The sequence below is a fragment of the Pristiophorus japonicus genome, chromosome 1 (genome assembly GCF_044704955.1).
Source record: "Pristiophorus japonicus isolate sPriJap1 chromosome 1, sPriJap1.hap1, whole genome shotgun sequence".
Lineage (NCBI taxonomy): Eukaryota > Metazoa > Chordata > Chondrichthyes > Pristiophoridae > Pristiophorus > Pristiophorus japonicus.
Window position 1 is genome coordinate 513633401 of NC_091977.1, and position 14697 is coordinate 513648097.

Here is a 14697-nt window from a genome sequence, read left to right on the forward strand (position 1 = left end):
GAATTCAGTCACTTCATAAGTCAGTCACCTTGTCGGGGTTGTTTTGAAAACAACTTTAGAATTAAACGCGCAGTTTTGAAGGGCAGGTAATAGGTTCACTTTAAGACCAACTTTCTTTAATTTCTTAAAAGTTTCTACAAACGGTGCAAATACAAAATAACACAAAACACACTGTTCGGTGTTTGATCGAATCATGTTTGCATTTTAATGACAAAAATGTTAAAATATTCAAAACGAACAAAGGTTTAACTTTTCAGTAAAAGCTGTCAAGGAAAACCAATTGTAAACATGGATTGAAAAAAAAAATTAAAATATTGATCCTGATGCCGTTAACATTTTTTTAATGGAGGTACTTGTTGTACAGTACAAAATCTTTTAGTTAAGCATCTGTCATAAACAGTAATTTATGTTGGCTTAAAACACACATTTATCCTGAGTCAAGGAGGCCGATTAATACATTGGGGAGACGGGTATGGCTCCAGTTGCTTTGATAAAATTCTCTTGGCAGGGAGGGCAATCCCTGGAGGCTAGTGCTCTGTGCCTGGGCAGGAGTGAGGGACCACTCCTCGCAGGTAAAAGGCCCTGCTGAACTCAAAGGCCTCGGTCTGTTGGTTTTTTGTCAGCTTGAGATTCCTCATGCAGCCCTGGAATGGCTTCTGAAGGGTCAGGCAATTCTGCTTCACATTAGCTGTGTGAACAGATAAACATGCAGCTATTAACATGTGTATCATTGGCTGAAAAATCGTGGCAATGTATGTAATATGTGGCAAATTAAAGCTTGTGAGTCGTTAAATGTTACAATTAATATTGAAACAATTTGTTACAATTTTAAATTAAAAAAACATTAGAAGTTAGGTATTGTGTATTGAATAATTTGAGAGGTGCTTTTTCAGCAGCACCTCCCAAACCCGTGACCTCTCCCACCTGGAAGGGCAAGGGCAGCAGGCCCATGGGGAAACCATCACCTCCAAGTTCCCCTCCAAGTCAACTTGGCGTTCCTTCATTGTCACTGGGTCAACATCCTGGAACTCCCTCCCTAATAGCACTGTGGGAGTACCTTCACCACATGGACTGCAGAGGTTCAAAAAGGTGGCTCACCACCACCTTCTCAAGGGCAATTAGGGATGGGCAATAAATGCTGGCCTTGCCAGCGACACCGGGAACCAAGGTAGCAGTACAAGCACCTCAATTGGCCGTGGGATCCCTGAGCTGGGAAGAATAATCAGCCAGGGGTACCCACTACTGGTCACTATCCAGTGCTGGATCCTTGGCTGGATAGAGTGCATACATAGACATTGGGTGAGGATTGAAATCTTACTGACCTATGCTTTCCCTACCAAGGTTTGAATAGCCTGCCAATATTCACTGTCTGGCCTCACACAGGAATGTTGCAGCAGTGTTGTGCTGGCACGATGGATCTCTCTCCTCGAAGGGAGCGGAGAGCATTGTATAATGTGCACCAGCTATTTCCATTTTATGTGAAAGTCATAGGATACAAAATATATTTTGCTTCACTAACTGAGCATATTTTTGGCAGATTTAATACTCCAGCTAGCAAGACAAATGAAATGGGGTTTCTCAGAGATCCCCATTGTGTGAAGAGCTATGGTTGGGGTAACAATGGCCAACTGCAAAGCTAGCCTACAAAGACCCTTAACCTATGCAGCGATGAGTAAAAAAAAAACCTCTCTCATAATTAGAAAAAATAAATGTAAAATGTTTTTGTAATTTGCTGACTGCCCCTTTAACTAACTTTTTACATAAAGGTGCAACCTAGCAACACCAAAGTGTGATTAAGAAGTGATGTTGCATTGGTGTAATGGCTGAAAAAAGATGTGGAAAGCCTGATGATACTTCTGCATCACTCGGTCATGAAACCCCCTCCTGTTTCAGGATCAAGCTGCTCGCGTCCACCTCCAATCTCACCAGAAGTGTGTCACATCATAGGCGGTCCCTCGAATGAGAATGAGTTCATGTGAACTCATGTGGATTGCTTCCACAAGAGTTCACAGATGTTTCAATGAAGGAGCCGATGTTCCAGTACTGAACTCCAACTGAGGGGGTGGAAGATGCCTGTGCGTGGATTTTTTTAATGTGAGGTGACCGTTGCACATCAGCCACCACACGGGCTTGACAGACTAGGCCTTTATCCAGTGGCAAGGGTTAACCAGGACGACTGGAGACCTGCTCCAGTTGTCCTGGTTAACCCTTGCAGTGTGTGTGACAATGCTAATGGGGAGGAAGACCTGGCGTTACAGGTCTCTGCCCTTTTTTTTTGTCCATTCGGCCTTATAAATGGAGCATAACCAACACAATACGTGGGCCCACTAACTCTCATTCACTTGGAGTCAGACTTGAAACATAGAAACATATAAACTAATTTAATTTTGGTTTACAAATTTAGCGTCTTTTGATGTAGGTCACTCCAATAAATAAATGCACTTTCATTTTTTTTTTAAAACAGGTTTGTGATCTGTTTCATTCTTTTTAATTTGAAATCTAACCCCTAATATTTTCCTGATGTGGATCTAGATGTGGACTACTGCAATATGTGCTGGCTAAGTGATTCAAGAAACAGAACTGGACTACATGCAGTGGATAAGGTGCAATGTTTAGTTCTAACACATCAATGTAGAAGTCAAACTACTAATAATAATACATACCAGGATAACCTCCCACATAAATTGGGTCATTAGTGTCTGCGGAGTTTGAGTGAGTATAGGGATTATCAACCTGCACAGTAACTCCATCCACAGTCAGCGCAATACGATGCTTGCTCTTATTCGCTCGAAGTTTATGCCACTTGCCATCGCACAACTGGCTTAAATCCTTGGGTTCGTACCTGGCTGTAATCCTTCCAGCACCATTATTTACATGGAACAGAACCTGGAAGAAAAGAAGTTTAAACAATTAAATAATACCAGACACTAACTTGGATGGTTGAACGGAATGTACATTATACAGCCAACAACAACAACTTGCATTTATATAGCACCTTTAACATAGTAAAACCTCCTTAGGCGCCTCACAGGAGTGTTATCAAACAGAATTTGCCACCAAGCCACATAAGTAATATCAGGACAGATGACTAAAACTTTGCTAAAAAAAAAGGTAGTTTTAAGGAGCATCTTAAAAGGAGGAAAGAGAGCTAGAGAGGTTTAGGGAGGTGTAATATATATAGCTCCACCTGTGGACTCCTGTGGCACTGCAGCCGGTGCTGTTTATAATAAAGAGGGAACAGGTCACCTGACGAGAGTTCCGGAGTGTTCTGCCATCTTAAGGCTGTGTCTGTGTTTGAGTTGTACTGAAGATATAACAATGGCGACGAGGATGGGATAAAGCAGAAAAAAAGCTGCAATTTTTGTTGGTGGAGGTTTCAGCCAACCGAGTGAGAGATTGAGAGCTTCTCTGTTTTGATTAACAGCTACAAATCTAAGGTAAATTACAAGCACACTTGTCTGAACTGCCAGAGTCCAGATGGCTGCGCCTATGGGAATAATAGGGTGTTTGGGGGAGTTTCAACGCGACCGTGAAAGTTTCGGAGCGTATGTGGAGTGGCTAGAAATGTTTTTCATCGCAAATAATATCATTGAAGTCCCCAATGACGAAAACCATAACCGGGTGGTGTTAGAAAGACAACGGGCTCTTTTCTTAGCTGAAGCAGGGCCCGAGGTGTAGGAAAACCCTGAAAAATTTTCTTGTGCCAGTCAAGCCAAAGGACACAACTCTTAAGCAGATTAAATACTACAGTCCTGAGCCCTTGGAAATTGCTGAAAGTTATCGTTTTGGAATACAAGATTAGTTAACTGAAGAAAATATCAGTGAGTACATTGTAGCATTAAAAAAGCTATCTGTTCACTGTAATTTTGGAAACTTTCAGGACCGAGCATTGCGTGACCGCTTTGTTTGTGGGATGAAAAATGATGCGATCAGAAAAAAGTTATTGACAACTCCTAACTTGACTTTTGATTTAACGTGTCAGACAGCTATGTCAATGGACATGGCCGACCAATATTCCCGAGAGTTTTATACTATTTCCAGTCGTCAGACAACCGAGGTGAATCGCCTGCAGGTTAAAAGTAAAAGGCAGTGGGGCCCCAAGGTCTCAGAAACTGGCATTGAAGTCCTGCTATCGGTGCCTGGGACAACACATTGCTCAAAGTTGCCCATATGTGAAGGCAGAGTGTTTCATCTGCAGGAAAACTGGGCATCTTGCGAAGGCATGCCAACTGAAGGGTAAACCAGCTTTCAAAGCTATAAGTAGAAATCCCCAGAGACTACAAAGCATGGAAGAAAAACAACAGGACGAGGAGGTTTTAGAGCTACACATCATCAGGGGCACGAGGTTAACTAACAGTGATTCAAAAAGTATCATAATCCACATAGATGTTGCAGGAACCATGGAAATTGACACTGGTGCATATGTGAGTGTAGTACCGGAGTCGCTATACCTCGACAAATTGTGTGATTTCCCATTGGAGAAATCCAAGATAGAGCTGCGAGGCTACGCGGGAGAGAACATTCCTGTGGTAGGTCATATCATAGGCAGTCCCTTGAAATGAGGATGACCTGCTTCCACGCCAATAAAGGATAAGTTCACAGGTGTTCCAATGAAGAACCTAAAATTCCAGGTCCTGAACTACATCTTGAAGGGTGGAAGATGCCTGTGCGTGGATTTTTTTAACATGTGGTGGCCGTTGCACACCAGCCACCACACGGGCTTGACAGAGCTAGGTCTTCGTTCAGTGGCAAGGTTTACCCAAGACGACTGGAGACCAGCTCTGCTGCACGGACCTAATGCGCACACAGATCACAGCATGGGCTGGCCCGTGCTGCCCCTGGGCCCCTGGCCCCAAACTCACACCTCTCTTGGGCCCCAATCACATCCCTCCACGATCACTCGCCGCTCCTTTTATAGTCCCAACCTGCTGCTGGTGTTCTCATGCAGGTCGGGGCCTTCACGCTGCTCCCAGGTCGCCGCTCGCCACTCCTTTTAAGTCGTAGGTCATATCACCGTACCGGTGAAATACAAGGATCAATTTCAGAGCTTGCCTCTATTAATAGTGGCAGGAGACAAGCCTGCCTTACTAGGAAGAAATTGGTTGGGCTCACTGAAGCTGGATTGGAGTGAGATTTTTCGTGTTGAAACGAGATTTGCATCAAAGGATGATGTTTCAAGAATTATCCGAAGGTGTTCTGTGAAACAGGCAGTCTGATCCAAGGCTTCAAGGCGAGTGTCAGGGTACAGAAGGATGCTAGATCAGTTTATTGCAAGCCATGTCCCATACCATATGCACTCAAGGAGAAAGTTGAGCAAGAACTCAAAAGGCTAGAGACTGAGAACATTACTTCTAAGATAGATCGATGTAATTGGGCTACACCCATTGTTGTTGTACTTAAATCAGATGGTAAGGTAAGATTGTGTGATGATTATAAAGTAACCGTAAACCAGGTTATAGAGGGTAATCTCCCTAATACATTGCCAGGTGGTCAGATCTTCTCAAAGTTGGATCTTACAAATGCCTACTTACAAATTCTAGATGAGGAGTCCAAGTCATGCTTGCCTATAAATACTCATCTAGGCCTATAAACATTTAATTGGATACCATTTGGAGTGTCTTCCACCCCTGCCATATTCCAAGGGGTGATGAACGAGATTTTGCAAGGTATTGAAGGGGTAGTATGTTCTTTAGATGATATACTAATTTCAGCACCAAATAGGCAAATTCATAACATATTGAATGAAATCCTCAAACGGCTAGAGTACAAGTATCTGCTCGCAAGTGTGAGTTATTTCAAAACTCAATGAAGTACTTAGGGTACAGGGTAGACAAAGATGGTTTACATCCAACCAAGGGAAAGCTGGATGCAATCAGAAATGCACCCACTCCCAAGAATGCCATGAACTTCGATCATTTTTAGGTCTTTTGAATTATTATGGGAAGTTCCTACTAAATTTGGTTATAGTATTACATCTGAATGAGCTATTGAAAAAATAGGTCCATTGGAAGTGGTCAGAAGAATGCAATACAGCATTCAAGGAGTGTAAAAGCAAATTGGTAGAGAGTACCATGTTAGTTCACTATGACGTATCTAAGGAGATCAAGCAAACATGTGATCCTCTCCGTATGGAGTTGGGGCAGAGATCTCTCATGTACTACATAGTGGGGAGGAGAGACCAATTTTTTTTGCACGCAGTTACTTTGATAGCAGTAGAGAAAAGAGAGAGAGTTCAAATGAATATCAAGGGCAACCCTTGGAGGAAAACTTTCCTCAGGATCAGCCTCGAATGAATTTAAATTCAACACCATGTTTGGAAGGTTCTATTCGAGAGCGAAGGTATCCTCTTCGAAACAGAAAATAAGTGGTTAAGCTTGATTTGTAAATATGGCAAAATAAGTCCATATATTTTGTTATGTATAACCATGCAAGTTATGTATGATGATTATTTTGTTACACTTCTCCCTCCTTAATGAAGAAGTAATTATAATATATATAGCTCCACCTGTGGACCCCTGTGGCACTGCAGCCAGTGCTGTTTATAATAAAGAGGGAACAGGTCATCTGACTAGAGTTCCGGAGTGTTCTGTCATCTTAAGGCTGTGTGTGTGTTTGAGTTGTACTGCAGATATAACAGGAGGGAATTCCAGAGCTTGGGGCCTAGGCAACAGAAGGCATGGCCACCAATGGTGGAGCACCTGAAATCGATGGCACAGCACTACTAATGCACTGTGTCATGAAGAGCTGCGCTTATTTCCTACATGGAGAAATTCGGTCGCTTTGCATCACCCGTTAGCGCCTGTGGGGGGCGGTAACAGGGCGTTGAGGGCCCAGCAAACTCACCGACGCCCGCAAACGTCCCTGGTGGTTAAGCGTTGGTGCTAACACATACCGCCTTGCTCTCTTGTGCCCCGTAGATCGTGATGTCATCCGGTGTGCAGCGCCCCAGATGCAATATTCGCTTCGGCCCCCTGCTGCATCGCCAGGCGTCAACAACGGCAGCAACAGGAGGCAGTGTCACCTCGGCTGGCTGCTTGGGGAGTGGCCATTAAAGTCATTGGTGGTCCGGTAGGGCAAGCTTTATTCTTCGCAACAGTCTGGTGCCTGCTGACTGTTTCTGACAGCTGATTGCCACGCGATTCCTCAGCCCTCCGCTCTCAAGCGTGCTCGGGGCTGTAATGGAAACTCGCTCAGGTCCCCTGGCCCCGCAGGAGTAAGGAGAAGGTTGCAAAACTTCAACAGCCCCTCCCTTTAAGCGAGGGAAAGGAGCTTCTGATGCCGGCAGCACTGCACTGAACATCCTTCAGCGCTCTGCCACTACCGCTCCTCTCACACACTTTAGCTCACCAAGAGAAGTGGTTAGCGCTTGATTTAGCGCTCCACTTCCATCTTGGAGCGCTAAAGCTGAAGATGCCGGGATCAAAAAAGGAACTAGCGCCTTCAAAAGTTATCGCCCCAAACGGGCGCAACAGAATTTCTAGCCCTTAGTTTCCAAAGGGCCAGAGAACGGTGCTTCTCCAAATAAAGAGCTTAGTAATTGTGAAAAAAAACAGGATTGCTCACATGCATCCCAGACATTGGTCAGAGGTCAATCTGGATTGTGGCTAGGAATGGATTGCTTGTCTGCATTCTCAAATGGTAAATTGGTGGCAGAAATGCAACTTGGAGCAGGGGGTGGGGGGGATGCGAAAGAGGGGAGATACAAGAGGTAAATCAGAAAATACAAGTTATTTTTTCTTTACTTCAGGTATTTCTGTTCATGGAATAGAATAGGGAAGTAAAGAAAGAGTTAACTAAAGAGAAATAAGATTAATTGTAATTCTTTGGGAAAAAGCCCGAGAAACTGAACCTAATTTTTAAGTACTTCCACATGGTTGAACATCTAACTATGTGGAAAAAAATCAAAATGTCTATACAGGCATTACATTTATGTTTTTAATAAACAAAATGGCCTTAAATGGGGATTAAAAGACAAAGTTTATATTACATTTATGCCAACAGTATGAATTTATTTAAGAGTGGATTAAGACTTGGCAGGAAAGGAGCAACAAAATGGGCCAATTGCTCCACAAGGGTCAAATGGTGACCTTCCAGAAGTTGGCTCACAATTTGTCATTCCTCAAAAGGAAATGTTCCACTTCTTCCAGATCCAGCATTTCCTTTGAGCTCCCAATATATTCCACATGATCCAGCACACCACCATCCATCCCTTGCATTGAGCCACTGGTGAATGTAACGGACTGCAGGTATATTGCTTGCCTCTAATCCAAGCTTGCCTTCATGAGTGCAGATAACATCAAAAGCTCCTGAAGCAAAGGAGAGCCACCCCTTAAATAGGAGAGGACTGGACAATACCATGGAGCCTAACCACTGTAGCAAGATGTCAAAGCACAGGCTCAAAATCATCCAATGAACATACATTGACTGCGTATAAAGTGCATAAATTCTGCCCGCCTCTCATAGACATATGCTGTAAGGGGGTGGGGGTTCATAAATGGTCCTTCCCTCATGCCTGGAGTTCTCACCAGCCCTCTAATATACAAGCTTGGCTTGCTGTCAAGCTGCTTGGAATCATATATCACACACCACATAAGACATTGTGATAACTGGATGGCAGCGAGTTGGTTTGCAGTCTAACATGCTGTTATGCATGGTGGAGAACTGCTGATCCCCCAATGCTCTTGCCTTTCCAGAGATGGAGGGGCTGGGGTGGAAGAGTTCTTATTGCGTGCATTGAGAATAGAATCTAATCGTTTCCCACTACGAACATGTAGCAAAACACTTTGAGGAACGTGATGGTCTAAACAAACTTTATCTGGAGCCGGCTACTACCAAATTGTGCAGGGCATAAGAACATAAGAAATAAGAGCAGGAGTAGGCCATACTGCCCCTCGAGCCTGCTCCGCCATTTAATAAGATCTTGGCTGATCTAACCATGGACTCAGCTCCACTTTCCCTGCCCACTCCCTATAACCCCTTATTCCCTTATCGGTTAAGAAACTGTCTATCTCTGTCTTAAATTTATTCAATGTCCCAGCTTCCACAGCTCTCTGAGGCAGCGAATTCCACAGATTTGCAACCCTCTGAGAGAAGAAATTTCTCCTCATCTCTGTTTTAAATGGGTGGCCCCTTATTCTAAGATCATGCCCTCTAGTTCTAGTCTCCCCATCAGTGGAAACATCCTCTCTGCATCCACCTTGTCAAGCCCCCTCATAATCTTATACGTTTCGATAAGATCACCTCTCATTCTTCTAAATTCCAATGAGTAGAGGCTCAACCTACTCAACCTTTCCTCATAAGTCAACCCCCTCATCCCCGGAATCAACCTGGTGAACCTTCTTTGAACTGCCTCCAAAGCAAGTATAGCCTTTCTTAAATATGGAAATCAAAACTGTACACACCAATACCCTATATAACTGTAGCAAGACTTCCCTGCTTTTATACTCCAAGCCCCTTGCAATAAAGGCCAAGATTCCATTGGCCTTCCTGATCACTTGCTGTACCTGCATACTAACGTTTTGTGTCTTATGCACAAGTACCCCCAGGTTCCACTGTACTGAAGCACTTTGCAATCTTTCTCCATTTAAATAATAACTTGCTCTTTGATTTTTTTCTGCCAAAGTACATAACCTCAGTTTCCCACATTATACTCCATCTGCCAAATTTTTGCCCATTCACTTCGCTTCACCCACCCTCTGCAACCTCCTCTAGCCCTCCGAGATCGCTGTGATCCTCCAATTATGTGCACCCCCCAATTTTCATCGCTCCACCAATGGTGGCTGTGCCTTCAGCTGCCTAGGCTGTAAACTCTAGAATTCCCTCCCTAATCCTCTCTGCCTGTCTCTCCTCCTTTAAGATACTCCTTAAAACCTAACTCTTTGATCAAGCTGTCCTAATATCTCCATTATGTGGCTTGTGTCAAATATTGTTTGATAATGCTCCTGTTCAGCACCTTGGGACATGCTAGAAGCGCTATATAAATGCAAGTTGTAGTTGCTGTACCAAACACATCTATCTATATACTTCACTGTGTATTTGTGAATGTCATGTACATTTACCGAGAGACCACGTACTATTTATTTGTGAATGGTGTGTGACCATTTGTGTACCACCACACAGAGGTATATAAAATGTATATATGTATATGTAAGCGACAGCATAGCCTGGAAATTGCTGCATTCCCGGATACATCCTGTCAGCTCTCAATATTTGTGTTTTTCCATGTGTGCAATCAGTGAGTTTTTCCCGGCACAGTGGGCTGGTCAGTGGAATGTTAGTTAGCAGCTGAGCAGCATTTAAATAGCTTCAGAAGGATTTAAACTGCTGCACTTGCACAGGGGAGAGCCGAACACGGGTTAATGATGTGAAATTTGAGGTAGATGAAGTTTTCTTGACTCAGTGGCCAATGCTGGGTCCATTTTCATTCGCACTTAGTCAGAATAACAACAACTTGCATTTATATAGCGTCTTTAGTGTAGTAAAATGTCCCAAGGTGCTTTACAGGAGCGTTATCAAAGAAAATTTGACACCGAGCCACAAAAGAGGATATGAGGACAGCTGATTACAAGCTTGGCCAAAGAGGCAGGTTTTAAGGAACATCATTTCAAAATTTGATGATGACATAGGTCTGGCAAACAGAGAGGAGGACTGTAAAAGACTTAAGGAAGATATAGACAGGTTAGTGGAATGGTCAGGGAGGTGGCAGATGCAAAGTAACTCAGACTATTGCACTCTATAATTTTAGGAGAAATAAAAGGGATGGACACATGCACCTAATGGAAATTATAAATACCCTAAAAATATTCAGGATTGGAAATTATCGTAATTGGATGCTTATGGTATTCGTGCAACATTCCTTTCTCTGCTATTTTAATAGTGTATGAATGTCATATGGGTACAAAAAGCATTTGGACCGCAGATTTCTATGTTTTGATGAACCTTTAAAAAACACTGGTTCGGCCTCAACTGGAGTATTGTGTCAAATTCTGGGCATCGCACTTTAGGAAGGATATGAAGGCCATAGAGAGGGTGCAGAAAAGATTTACGAGAATGATTTCAGAGATGAGGGGCTTCAGTTAGGTGGATAGACTGGAGAAGCTGGGGTCGTTCCTCTTAGAGCAGAGATGGTTGAGAGGAGATTTGTTAGGTGTTCAAAATCATGAGGGGTCTGGACAGAGTAGAGTTAAACTGTTCCCATTGGCGGAAGGGTCGAGAACCAGAGGGCACAGATTTAAGGTGATTGGCAAAAGAACCAAAAGCGACATGAGGGAAAACATTTTTTTAGGCAAAGAATAGTTAGGATCTGGAATGCACTGCCTGAAGGCATAGTGGAGGCAGACTCAATCGTGGCTTTCAAAAGGGAATTAGATAAGTACTTGAAGGAAAAAAAATGCAGGGCTACGGGGAAAGGTGGGGGAGTGGGATTAGCTGAATTGTTCTTGCAGAGAGACGGCACAGGCTCGATGGGCCGAATGGCCTCCTTCTGTGCTGTAACCATTCTATGAGTCTACCATTTCACCAACAGTGATTTCTAGGTTGTAGTGACACAACTTTTCAACGTGTCACTCGGACTATTGCACTCTACCAGTGACTGATCTCAATTCCCCACCCATTGCACACGGTCCAATGACTGAATCGGGAACAGGACACCAAGTATTCTTTCTCACCTTGCCATTTACGATCTCCAATCCAATCGCATCCACCTTCGCACTGCTGATCCCAAGCAGAACCGCACTCCTCATTGTACTGCGGAACTCAAACGTAATAATTACGTCGGACCGCACTTTGTAACCTTCTTTGACTGCAAATAAAACCCCAAAAGATGTTTAGTCCATTGTTCAGATTCCTTAAAAGAGAGACTTTCGCTGGAAGAGATACTGCACATGCACGGCTGCATAGGGGCCGGCTGCACAGCAAATTTAAAGGGAAACGCGCAAAAAAAAATTAGAGGGAACATTGCATAAACATAAATTCAGATAGTAGTCAGATGCTCTCTTACGTACACATGTATTCGATACTGCTTAGAAATGAATCAAAGATAAAAGTTGAAAATGTTGCGGTATCTTCTGGTCTCTGTAAATCAGTGCTGTTAAATAGAACTGTACCCTCTTTAGAGCCTGTGCCAGCATCAATTCCCCACCTCAGTCATCCTTATGCCCTGCTGCAAAGATTACTAATGCCGTCCCAATTGGTGCCAGATGATAACTCGCCTGCCGCCGTACTCTGGATACCGGGAGAGGAAAGATGCAGCACTGGTCACTTTCTTCGGTAAAAGAGTTGTGGAGATGAGCAGCCATGACGCCACTCTTAAAAGGATAGGGCATATTCGAGTACGCAGTGCATTATGGGTATGGACGTCCGCCAATGGGGCCCAGAATCACGGAACGGGCCAGGAAGAATCGCTTTTGCGAATTATTAATTTCAATTAGGTATTACTATGATTTTTCCTTGGCTGCAGTTTGGGTGTGTCTCTGACCCATGGGAAGTGAAAGTGGATAGATGAATGTGCAGCTCGAGCTCCGGCTCATGTCCTGTTTCTGTCTCAACCAGTGGGCCGGATAGAATGACCTGACGGGTCGGATTTTATCTTTCAAAAGGGAGTTGGATAAGTATCTGAAGGAAAAAGAATTGCAGGGCTACGGGGATAGAGCAAGGGAGTGGGACTAGCTGAGAGGCGGCACGGGCTTGACGGGCCCAATGACCTCCTATGATTCTGACCTAGCCCTGCGTGATGTTCTGGGACTGAGATGATTGGCCTACAACAACCACAATCCTCTTCCTTTGTGCTAGGTATGCCTCAAAACTGCCACCGAGCTCATGGTCTACAGGGCTGTAATAATACCTACCCTCCTGTATGGCTCAGAGACATGGACCATGTATAGTAGACACCTCAAGTTGCTGGAGAAATACCACCAACGATGTCTCCGCAAGATCCTACAAATCCCCATGGAGAACAGACACACCAACTTTAGCGTCCTCGTCCAGGCCAACATCCCCAGCATTGAAGCACTGACCACACTTGATCAGCTCTGCTGGGCAGGCCACATTGTCCGCATGCCAGACACGAGACCCCCAAAGCAAACGTTCTACTCGGAACTCCTTCACGGCAAACAAGCCAAAGGTGGGCAGAGGAAACATTACAAGGACACCCTCAAAGCCTCCCTGATAAAGTGCAACATCCCCACTGACACCTGGGAGTCCCTGGCTAAAGACCGCCCTAAGTGGAAGAAATGCACCCGGGAGGGCGCCGAGCACCTCGAGTCTCATTGCCGAGAGCATGCAGAAATCAAGTGCAGGCAGCGGAAAGAGCGTGCGGCAAACCAGTCCCACCCACCCCTTCCCTCAACGACTATCTGCCCCACCTGTGACAGGGACTGTGGTTCTCGTATTGGATTATTCAGCCACCTAAGAACTCATGTTAAGAGTGGAAGCAAGTCTTCCTCGATTCCGAGGGACTGTCAATGATGATGATGCTAGGTGTGACTCTAGCCAGTGGAGAGTTTTTACCTTGATCCGCATTGACATCAGTTTTCACGTTTAGACCAAGGTTGTAAGGAGGTCTGGAGACGAGTGGTCCTGACAGAACGCAAACTGAGCATTGGTGAGCAGGTTATTGGTGACTAAATGCCACGTGCTATGATTGTTTATATTGTTAGCATGTGGTGGTGGCAGGAATACGCGAGTCTCGCTAATGGAACAATAAAATAATGGAGGCGGAATCTATATCTCCAATGCTGCTCCATGTTTTGTAGGTCTTGCGAGTGAAGGGCAGTGGTGGGGAAACCAAGCATCTCTTTCTTTTGGCCCTCCAATAGGGAGTGGAGGCACATATAAATGGAAGTGTAGAGCGAAGGGGGCCAAAATTGCCCCCCCTACTTAAGAGTAGGCGCTCTTGCCGAAATGTAAGATTTTTCTATGTCCCATTCCCTGGATTCTGGGGAGGTTCCAGCAGATTGGAAAATTGCAAATGTAACGCCCCTATTTAAAAAAGGAGGTAGACAAAAAGCAGGAAACTATAGACCAGTTAGTCTAACATCTGTGGTTGGGAAAATGTTGGAGTCCATTCTTAAAGAAGCAGTAGCAGGACATTTGGAAAAGTAACATTTGGTCAGGCAGAGTCAGCATGGATTTATGAAGGGGAAGTCATGTTTGACAAATTTGCTGGAGTTCTTTGAGGATGTAACGAACAGGGTGGATAAAGGGGAACCAATAGATGTGGTGTATTTGGACTTCCAAAAGGCATTTGACAAGTTGCCACATAAAAGGTTACTGCACAAGATAAAAGTTCATGGGGGTTGGGGGTAATATATTAGCATGGATAGAGGATTAGCTAACTAACAAAAAGCAGAGTCGGGATAAATGGTTCATTCTTTAGTTGGTAATCAGTAACTAGTGGGGTGCCACAGGGATCAGTGCTGGGACCCCAACTATTTACAATCTATATAAACGACTTGGAAGAAGGGACTGAGTGTAACGTAGCCAAGTTTGCTGACGATACAAAGATGGGAGGAAAACCAATGTATGAGGAGGACACAAAAAATCTGCAAAAGGACATAGACAGGCTAAGTGAGTGGGTAAAAATTTGGCGGATGGAGTATAATGTTGGAAAGTGTGAGGTCATGCACTTTGGCAGAAAAAAATCAAAGTGCAAGTTATTATTTAAATGGAGAAAGATTGCAAAGTGCCGCAGTACAGTGG

The 14697-nt window shown here is 44.1% G+C and overlaps 1 protein-coding gene across 1 annotated transcript in view; it reads right to left on the minus strand.

Annotated features, from left to right (window-relative positions):
- Positions 1-272: 272 nt before the first annotated feature.
- The window catches only part of lama1 (laminin, alpha 1), a 439104-nt gene continuing 424679 nt past the window's right edge, over positions 273-14697 (minus strand). The window contains exons 61-63 of the mRNA XM_070895870.1: positions 11667-11800; positions 2664-2886; positions 273-688 (exon numbers count right to left, since the gene is read on the minus strand). Of these exons, the coding sequence (XP_070751971.1) occupies positions 528-688; positions 2664-2886; positions 11667-11800 (518 nt within the window). The 3' untranslated portion in view covers positions 273-527. The remainder of the gene's footprint in view (positions 689-2663; positions 2887-11666; positions 11801-14697) is intronic.